Source organism: Oryctolagus cuniculus, chromosome 1, assembly GCF_964237555.1.
Source record: "Oryctolagus cuniculus chromosome 1, mOryCun1.1, whole genome shotgun sequence".
In the NCBI taxonomy this organism is placed as follows: Eukaryota; Metazoa; Chordata; class Mammalia; order Lagomorpha; family Leporidae; genus Oryctolagus; species Oryctolagus cuniculus.
The window spans coordinates 5361393-5371198 of NC_091432.1; the positions used below are offsets into that span (position 1 = coordinate 5361393).

The 9806-nt window shown below is 62.0% G+C and overlaps 1 protein-coding gene across 1 annotated transcript; it reads left to right on the forward strand.

Moving 5' to 3' along the window:
• The first annotated feature begins 52 nt into the window (after window positions 1–52).
• On the forward strand, window positions 53–8842 carry ZDHHC24 (zinc finger DHHC-type containing 24). The gene is made up of 3 exons (XM_008273842.3): window positions 53–398; window positions 1244–1521; window positions 6434–8842. The coding sequence occupies exons 1-3, from the start codon at window positions 118–120 to the stop codon at window positions 6727–6729; spliced, it is 855 nt and encodes a 284-aa protein (XP_008272064.2). The 5' UTR covers window positions 53–117; the 3' UTR covers window positions 6730–8842.
• The last annotated feature ends 964 nt before the right edge of the window (window positions 8843–9806 follow it).

Consider the following 9806-nt stretch of genomic DNA (forward strand, 5'->3'; position numbering starts at 1 on the left):
CGCGCCGCATCCGTTACGAGCTCCTATTGGTCGGGGTGGACGTCTGTCTGCCGCCTTCCCCACCCCAATACGGAAGCGGCGGGGTCCTCGGGGTCCCGAAGCGGGTGGGTCCGGGCCATGGGGCTGCCGTGGGCGGCTGGCCGCGCCGAAGGGGCGCCCGCGCGGCTACCGCTCGTGCTCACGGCGCTGTGGGCCGCGGCCGTGGGCCTGGAGCTGGCTTACGTGCTGGTGCTGGGTCCCGGGCCTCCGCCGCTGGGACCCCTGGCCAGGGCCCTGCAGCTGGCGCTGGCCGCCTTCCAGCTGCTTAACCTGCTGGGCAACGTGGGGCTCTTCCTGCGCTCGGATCCTAGCATCCGCGGCGTGATGCTGGCCGGCCGCGGCCTGGGCCAGGGCTGGGCGTGAGTGGGGCGCGGGATCGGCGGGGAGAAGCGGGAGCCTCGGACAGGAGGGAGGGGACCGCGGGGCCCGGAGACTCCAGGACCCGGTTGCGGTAGCATCCGGGTTTGTTAGCCAGAGACCTCCTTTAGAACCGGGGGAGGGAGAGCCGGGGTGAATGCTATTCGTTCACTCGCGGATATTCGCCGAGCACCTGCTGCAGGCGCGGGGTCCTGAGCCCCCGGCTCATTCCAGGCCAGGCGAGCCCAGCCATCTAGAATGCAGGGGGGCGGCGGGGGCAGGCAGACGGAAAGGAGGTTCGGCTTTAAACAGGTGACCAATCAGTGCAGGTCCTGCGTAGGTCGGATCAGTGTCACTGAAGTCAATTTCTCTTGCTCATGAATGCCTAGAGCTTTGTCAATCTGTGGTTAAGAATAACAAAGATATTTTAAGCATCATGTAACAAATAAAAACCGACGGTCCAGGTGGGCCTCCCGGAGGAGGCGTCTGAGCCAACGCTGGGAGGAAGTGGGGGAGTTTGCCAGGTGGGGACAGAGGATGTAAAGGCAGGTGGGGGCTAAGTGGCCTGAGGGCTTTCACGGGCCCTGCAGGGGTTTGCGCCAAGGAGGGGCGTGTCTTAGACTGCAAGCGTGTCTGGCTGCGGGGTGAGGCTACACTAGGGGGGACCAGTGCGGGGGGCCGCTGAGGCCGGCAGAGCTGCCCTGGGAAGGGCCCAGGGAAGCCGGTTCAGCCTGCGTTTACCTGCGAACAACCAGCGGCTTGGCGAGGCGGGCGAATGGCCGTTCCCAGCTCCCCCGGGGTGGGCCCGGGGCGGCCTGGGGGCCTGATTCTGGGTCATTGTCCGCAGGTACTGCCACCAGTGCCAGAGCCAGGTGCCGCCGCGCAGCGGGCACTGCCCTGCCTGCCGCGTCTGCGTCCTGCGCCGGGACCACCACTGCCGCCTGCTGGACCGCTGCGTGGGCTTCCACAACTACCGGCCCTTCCTGTGCCTGCTGCTCCACGCCGCGGGCGTCCTGCTCCACGTCTCCGTGCTGCTGGGCCCCGCGCTGGCAGCCCTGCTGCACGCCCAGGCGCCCCTGCACACGGCCGCGCTCCTGCTGCTGCCCTGGCTCATGCTGCTCACAGGTGGGGCGCCCCCTGCGGTGGGAGGTGGGATCTGCGGCCCAGGGGAGCAGCCTCTGTCGGTTGTGGGAGGTGGGGAGAGCCAGGGTGCCCGGGACAGGAAATCCAGTGCCCAAAGACAAGTGCACATGGACTTCAGAAAGGTTGTGTGGGAGGCCTGGCTCCGTCACACGGTGGGTTAAGCCACCGCCTGCAGCACCAGCATCCCGTGTGGGCGCTGGTTCAAGTCCCGGCTGCTCCACTTCTGATCCAGCTCCCTGCTAATGCGCCTGGGAAAGCAGCAGAAGCTGGCCTGAGTGCTTGGGCCCCTGCATTCGCATAGGCGACCTGGATGAAGCTCCTGGCTCCTGGCTCTGGTTGGCCCAGCCCTGGCTGTTGCTGCCATCTGGGGAGTGAACAAGCGGAGGGGAAATCTCTCTTTCTGTTCTCCATCCATCTCTAGAACGCTGCCTTTCAAATAAATAAATAAATCTTTAAAACAAACAAGCTTCCGTGGGGGCGCTAGTGGGGTGCCAGCTGACCCCAGCATCTGGAATCGGAGCAGTGGTTCTGGTCCCTGTGGTTCTGATCCAGCTTTCCTGTTGGTGCCCTGGCAGGCAGTGGAAGGCGGCCAGGTGCCGGGGTCCCTGCATCCACTGGGAGCCCTGCATGGAGTTCCGGGTTCCTGGCCTTTGCCCGGCGCAGACCTATCTGCTGTGACCATCTAGGGAGTGGACCAGAGGGTGGGAGATCAGAACCCCTCTCTGTCTCTCCCTCTTAAGTTCCCTCGTATGCATGGATTTCAGAAAAAATTCTTTGTACCAAGATACATATTTTTAAGCCTATTTTGTATTAACTTTATTTTTTATTTGTTTATTTTTAAGCCAAACTGGAAATGGCTGTGCTTTAAAAATTTTTTTTTTATGTATTTATTTATTTGAAAGGCAGAGTTAAAGAGAGAGATCTTCCATCCACTGGTTTACTCCCCAAATGGCCACGACGGTCAGGGCTGGGCCAGAGCAGTGCCAGCAGCCCGGAGCTGCATCCGGGTCTCATTCGAGGGTGCTGGGCCCGAGCACTCCTCGTCCTCTGCTGTTTCCTAGGCACATTCGCAGGAAGCTGCCTCGGGAGCAGAGCAGCTGGGAGGCAAACCGGTGCTCTGATGTGAGATGCTGATGTTACCCGTGGTAGCTTAACCCGCTGGGCTACAATGCTTGGCCCCTTGAACGTTGTTTTGGAAAAAAAAGAGACTGATTTATTTGAAAGGCAGAGTGTCAGCCAGAGAGGGAGGGAAGGAGGGAGGGAGAGAGGGGAGAGGGAGAGGAAGGGCGAGATGGAGAGGGAGCTCTTCTGTCTGTGGGCTCACTCCCGTCTTCACATCCCAGAACAGCCAGGGGCCTCGAGCTGGACTCTGATAATGGGACGCCAGTGCTGCAAGCAGTGGCCTAACCTGCCACATCACAGCACCGACCCCTCCACAAGCTTTAGAAGTCTTTTTATTTATTTGGAAGTCAGAGTTGGAGCCGGCCTTGTGGTATAGTGGGTAAAGCCACTGCCTGCAGCGCCAGCATCCCCTGTGGGTGCTGGTTCGAGTCCTGGCTGCTCCATTTCTGATCCAGCTCTCTGCTGCTGCGCCTGGGAAAGCAGCGGAAGATGGCCCAGGTAGCTGGGCCCCTGCACCTGCGTGGGAGACCTGGAGGAAGCTCCTGGCTCCTGGCTTCCATTGTGGTCATCCGAGGAGTGAACCAGCAGATGGAAGACCTTTCTCTCTGTGTCTCTCCCTCTCTCTGTAACTCTGCCTTTCAGATAAATATACATACATGAAATATAAGGAGATATATATATATATATATATATATATATATATAAAGAAAAGATGACAGAGAGAGAGGGGAGGTGGTCTTCCATCGCCTGGTTCATTCCCCCAATGCCTCCAACAGCCAGGGCTGGCGTGAGTCGTCTTGTCCAGGGCTCTGGCTGGCAGAACCAGGGAGGGGTTCCAGGAGTCAAGGGGTCGGAGGGGGTGGTCTCAGTGACATGAGCAGCAGGGGCGGAGGCTCCGCAGGCAGCGAGGCCGTCTGTGAGGATTAAGGGAGGGGAGTGGGGGCCCTGAACGCTGGTGCGGGGAGATGGCCGTGGCCTGTGGGGCAGCGGGGAGCTGGTGCAAGTTCCGGGCACAGGAAGGCCCAGTCGTGGAAGCCAGGAGGACGGCCGTGGACTTGGACGATGCCTGGGCCGCCAGGTCCTGGGTGACGCATGCATTGCCGTTTCTGCTCCTTGTTCTCTCCCTCTGACCTCTCCATGGTCCCCCTGTGACCTTGTTCTCCCACAGCCACCTGCCCACTGCCCCGTGCCTCCTCATCCTGTCCCGGCCCTGCTCTACCCTAGGGATCCCCTACCCTGCAGCCCAGGCCTGGGGCTCTCAGCATCCTTCTGTCCACGCTGGCTTTCCGGCCAGCCCTCCTCACCGTCCCCTGCCCTCACTGTGCCTCCCTGCGACCCCTCCCAGTGGCCCGGGCTGCTGCCTCCCTCACTCTGGGCCCTGCAACGTCTTGGGTGCCTGGAGACCATGCCAGTGCCCCAGTGCCCAGGTGGCTTCCTCCTCCTACTCCCTTGTCACACCCCAGTGTGCTCAGAATCCCAAAGCCACCCACACGCCGCCCTGCTCTGCTCCCCACCTCCCCTCCCCCTCCCCCTGCCGCCCGGCTGCTGTAGGCAGTGCCCCAGCGCCTCCCCTCCCCTCCCCGTGCCTTCCTGCTCCTCTGCCTCCACCCCTTTCCCTGCTGGTAGCGGCCAGAGGCTCACGGTCCCCCGTGGCAGGCCCTGTCCACCCTGCTGGCCTCAGCAGGCCCACACTGGGCCTGGCCATCCTGCTCGCCTGCACGCTTGCTCCTCCAGTGGCTGACGCTCCAACCTCCCCGCTCTCTGTCCTCCAAGATCCGTCTTGGAGAGGACGGGACGTCAGAGGGTGGCCTGGGACCCGGTCTCGAATCGCCACCCCTGGCTGAGTGTCCCCCTCCTTCGCCGGAGGCTTCATGCTGTGCTGACCACCTTGACTCCTGACCCTCTGTTCTCAGCTTCCCTCGGGTTCCCCACCTGCACAAACCCCTTCACCCCACACCCTCCCCCTCCTCTCAGCCTCCCTTCTCGCTGTCTGCCCACCCGTGGGCAGGCTCCCCGAGGACTGGCTCAGGCTCCCGGCCACTTGTCCTCACCTCCCACCCACGGCTGCAGCTGCTCCCCTGGCGTCTCGCCCTCCCCAGGGCTGCCACGGGCTGCAGGGCTCTGTCTGCAGAATCCACACGAGGAGGCCAGGTGTTGGGCCTCATGGTGGAGATGCCTTCGTCCCGTATGGGAATCCCTTGTGGGTTAAAGTCCTGGTTCAGCTCCCGATTCTAGTGCCCTGGTGGTGGGCGCCCCGGGAGGCAGTGGTGATGGCTCGGATGAACTCCTGGCTCCTGGCGTCCGTCTGGCCCAGCCCCAGCTGTTGCAGGCATTTGGGGAGTGGGCTCGCGGGCAGGAACGCTGTCGGCCTGCCTCTAGCCTCTTTCTGCCTCTTAAATCTTATTATTTTATTTTTAAAAAGATTTTGAGAGGCAGAATCAGAGAGAGAGAGAGAGCGAGCGAGCGAGCGAGCTTCCATTGCTGGTTCACTCCCCAGCTGACTGCAAAGGCTGGGGCTGGGCCAGGCCAAAATCAGGAGGCTGGAGCTCCACAGGGCTCACACGTGGGCAGCAGGGCCCAGCCTGGACCATCCTCCACTGCCTCCCCAAGAGCATTAGCAGGGAGCTGGACCGGGAAGTGGAGCCACAGGGACTCGAACTGGCGCCCAGATTGGATGCCAGCACCACAGGCGGCGGCTCGACCCGCTGCGCCGCAACTCCAGGCCCTAAATAATATTTTACGAAACCCACAGGCTCCTTCTGAGCCCTCCCCTTGTTTCAGGAGACCCTGCAGGTGCAGGAAGCCCCCCCACCACCACCAAGTTCTCCCTGGACCTCACCAGCAGCTGGGGCCTGGTGCATCTGCCTCCCCTGCTGGGTGCCCTCTCTGTTCTTTTGTCTGAGCCCCAAAGACCTGACTTCCTAGTCTGCTCTGGGCACCGTCTCCCTCTTCACTCCCGCGTCTCGGATGGGTGCCGGCTGCTTGCACGTCTGTGTCCTGAGCTTTGCAGATCCACAGCCGTGCTTGGTTCCCGGCCTGCCAGCAGAGGGCTTCTGCCCCTGCATTGAAACAGCGTCCACTTACTCCTCTCCCTCTTGAGAGGGTGCACAGCACCCCAGGCCACTCTTTGTAGGTAACATTCACACCGTGTAAAAGTAAGCATTTTAACCTGCTTACAAGGACAACTCAGCGGGTTTTAGTGCCTTGGCAGTGTAGTACAGTGGTGAGCACCACACACACACACACACACACACACACACACACACCCCGCCCTTGCTACAGCCCCTGCCCTGCCCGTTCCCCAATAGGCCCCAGTGCCTGGCGGCCGCTAATCCCATCTGCCTGCTCAGGACACTTCCAGCCTGCGCCCTCTGCGGCCGGCTTCTCACTCAGCAGGGGGGTTCCTGGCATCCTGCGGCTCCTCGCTGGCCGGTGCGTGTCCCCTGCTGAGGCCCAGGTGGTCCGTGGTGACCCCTTCCCAGCTGTAGTCGCGTAACTGAGAGATGGCCTCCTCCACGTGTGTGTGCACTCCGCGGGGACCGATGTTGCCTGCCCCGCCCCCCAGCCCGGCACACTCAGGGCCTGGCACGTGTCCAGCGAGCTGGTGACACGTGAATGGACACCGCGTCCCAGGCAGGCACCAGTCCACCCGGTTTCACCAGCCTGTTCCTGTGACCCGCAGGGGCTGGCCAGCCAGTAGCCAGTGGGGGAGGGCAGCCGGGCCCGGCCCGACCCTTGCCCTTGACCCTCCCTCTCTGCTTTCTCCTCACAGGCAGAGTGTCTCTGGCCCAGTTTGCCCTGGCCTTCGTGATGGACACGTGCGTGGCGGGGGCGCTGCTGTGTGCGGCCGGGCTGCTCTTCCACGGGATGCTGCTGCTGCGGGGCCAGACCACGTGGGAGTGGGCTCGGGGCCAGCACGCCTACAACCTGGGCCCCTGCCACAACCTGCAGGCCGCCCTGGGCCCTCGCTGGGCCCTCGTCTGGCTCTGGCCCTTCCTGGCCTCCCCGCTGCCCGGGGATGGGATCACCTTCCCGACGGCGGCGGAGGTGGGACTCGCCGCTTCCTGACCCCAGGAAGGGCCCGAGCTGCACCCGGAGGAGGGGAGGGGGAGGCAGGGTGGCCCTTGATGCCTGCAGTGGGCAACGCCAGCTCGGCCTTGGCCTTGATCTTACCCCTGCCCCGCTCAGGCCCTGTGACTCAGGGGCGGCTGGCACGCGGCGGCCAGGCCGGCCTCGCTGCCCTTCTGCCCGGCTAATCAACTGCTGACTTTCCTGCTCACTGCCCCCACCCCCACTCCCCGTGCTCGCTGGGTTTCCGGTCTGTCCCTAAGCTGGGGCTGCTGTTTCTGGCTGCCCCGACTGTCAGGCCCGAGGGTCCCAGGGGCCAGGGCTCCCCTCCTCGGGACGGCCGCTGGGATCCGGCTGTGAGAAGTCCCGCACTTCGCCAGTTTCACGCAGCCTCGCAGCTAACAGGGACCACTGGGCAGCGTCTCTCCTCACTCAGCGGGTGAGAATCTTACAGCTCCGTGAGATCCTGGGGTCGCAGTGGAGGGGGCGGGGCCAGGGTGAGCCCAGCCCCCCAGCCTGGGAGGCAGCAGGTTATGGCTCAAGGAGTCCGGTGTCCGCTCCACTCCAGGTCTTTGCTTTCGGCTTCACTGTGCGCAGCTGCAGGAGGGGTGGGGTGGGGGGTGCCAAAGCCCCGTGACGCCTGCTCCTCCAGCTCCCTGTTAACCATTCCTGCATAGACTGCAAGCAGCAGGCTCTGTGCGGCCAGCGTAAACCAGAGCTTTCTCCTAGAATCTCTAAAATGATAATAAAGAGATACACACACACACACACACACACGCAGCCAGGGAGGGAAGCGAGAGGGGAGGCAGCAGCAGGCCCAGTGGAAAGGGGCTGGCCCCCCAGAACCCTGGGAGGCTCAGGAGCCCCGCCAGTGGCGGGAAGGGGAGGTGAGGCCGAGGCTGACGGTGGGGATGAGTGAAAGCAGGGAAGGGGCAGCTCCAGAGCCCCCCCCCCGGCCCCTCCCATGGTCACCCTTCTGGGGCGAGAAGGGGTGGGAGAGCTGTTTGCAGGAGAAACCAGAGGGGTCTCAGGGTTACTGGGGGAGGGAGGGAGGAGGGCCTGGGCCCTGAACAGGGTTGAGTCCACAGAAAATGTGGGGCGGTCCTCCTTCCAGCGGGCTTGCCCAAGAGCCCCCTCGTTTGAAATCAGAGAGAGAGAGAGGCCCTGCAAGCCTCCCGTTGGCCGCTTCACCTGAGTGAAGCCCGCACCCACCGCCGGCCTCCCACCTGAGTGCTTGTGCGTCCCTGCTGCTCCCCGAGGTGCACGTGAACGGGAAGCTGGAGAAGCAGCAGAGCAGGCACTTGGACCCAGACACCCCCCTGCGGCCCTGGGGGTCCACCCTCGGCTTGGCCTCAGGGCCAGGCGTGCCCGCAGGGCCCTCGTGGCAGGGGGGATGGAGCTGCCGGGTCGCTGGCCGGTCCGCGGTGTCTCAGCGATGCTGGGGGCTCGGTGTGCCTGGCTCGTGGTGCTGCACGGAGCATTGGCAGACCTGCCCGACGCCCCTCCCTGCCATCCCTCACGCCCCGGGATATCCTCCTGATTTTCATTACATGGTGAGGAGCTGCGAGATTATTTGTAAAACAACCCCTCCCCGGCCCACGCGTGCGGGTCCCGGCTGAGCCCTCCCCGGCGGGGGGAGGGGGACACTGGCCATGCCAGTTCCTTGCTTTGCTTTTCTGACACGGGCTTGTACTGCTTTTGCGTGGTTTTGTATTTTACACGAACGGACTCCCCCGGGTTTACTCTCCTGCGCCTTGCCTTTGCCGTTTCACTTTCACACACGAGTGTGCGTGGCTGCGGGCCGCTCCCGTCCCCTGCGGTGCGGTGATCCGCGGCATACGCAGTTTCCCGCCCTGGTCCACGGGTCACCTTAGCCACCCCGTTCCCTTCCCTTGAGAAGAATCCGCCGAGATCTATTCTTGACCCCTGCTCTCCCGGATGAATTTGAGGGTCAGCTGGTCCTCAGGGCCCACCAATAAAAACCCCGCTGAGATCACGAATGGAACCCACCAGAACCTGTAGGTCAACTTGGGGAAACGGGTATCTACAGGAAATTGAAATTTCCATGGTGTGTCTCCCCATCTAATGTTTTCAATAAAGTTACATACACAGATTATGCTTCCCTCCTTAGACTTGTTCTCGAGTACCTGATACATACTTATGCTCGTTAGACTGTCGTGCGGCTTATGAACCTGCTCCGTGACCGACACACAGAACGCTCATTCCCCTGCAGTCTTCGCCGCCTCTCGTGCTGTGGAGCCCCTGCCTCCTGTTTCTCTCGCCCCTGTCCAGGTGAGGCCGCTACACAGAGTGCAGCACAGGTAGCAGGTACCCTGTGTCTGACCTCAGAGGGAACATGTGCAGTGTTTCACCGCTAAATGTTTGTCACAGGTTTTTAATAGATGCCCTTTAGGGGGCCGGCGCTGTGGCTCAGCAGGTTAACACCTTGGCCTGAAGCGCCGGCATCTCATATGGGCGCCGGTTCTAATCCTGGCTGCTCCTCTTCCGATCCAGCTCTGCTGTGGTCTGGAAAGGCAGTGGAGGATGGCCCAAGTCCTTGGGCCCCTGCAGCCGCATGGGGGACCAGGAGGGGGCTCCTGGCTCTTGGCTTCGGATCGGCGCAGCTCCAGCCGTTGCGGCCATCTGGGAAGTGAACCACTGGATGGAAGACCTCTGTCTCTGCCTCTCCTCTCTGTGTAACTCTGACTTTCAAAAAAAAAAAAAAATCCTTTAAAAAATATTTATTTAGTTGAAAGGTAGGCAACTGAGAAAGGCCAGGAGCCAGGAACTCCATCTGGGTTTCCCACGTGGGTGTCAGAGGCCCAAATGCTTGCTGGCCCATCTTCCACTGGCTTCCCCGCCCCACTAGCAGGTGTAGCCAAGTCTTAACTGGCACAGGTATGGGATGTCTGCATCAGAGGCAGTGTCTTAACCACTGTGCCACAGCACCAGCCCCTGTCTCTTTTTAAAGATTTTTTGGTCTTGGTCATTTTACAGTTTTACTGTCATGTGCCCAAATGTGGAGTTCTTTTCATTTATCCACTGGGATTCACTGGGTTTTCTATGAGTTGTTCATT

Bases quoted from the DNA above. Each gene is read 5' to 3' on its own strand.
- ZDHHC24 (XM_008273842.3), top strand. From the start codon at position 118: ATGGGGCTGCCGTGGGCGGCTGGCCGCGCCGAAGGGGCGCCCGCGCGG. The intron at 399-1,243 runs GTGAGTGGGGCG...CATTGTCCGCAG, and splicing joins GGCCTGGGCCAGGGCTGGGC to GTACTGCCACCAGTGCCAGA. The intron at 1,522-6,433 runs GTGGGGCGCCCC...TTCTCCTCACAG, and splicing joins CTGGCTCATGCTGCTCACAG to GCAGAGTGTCTCTGGCCCAG.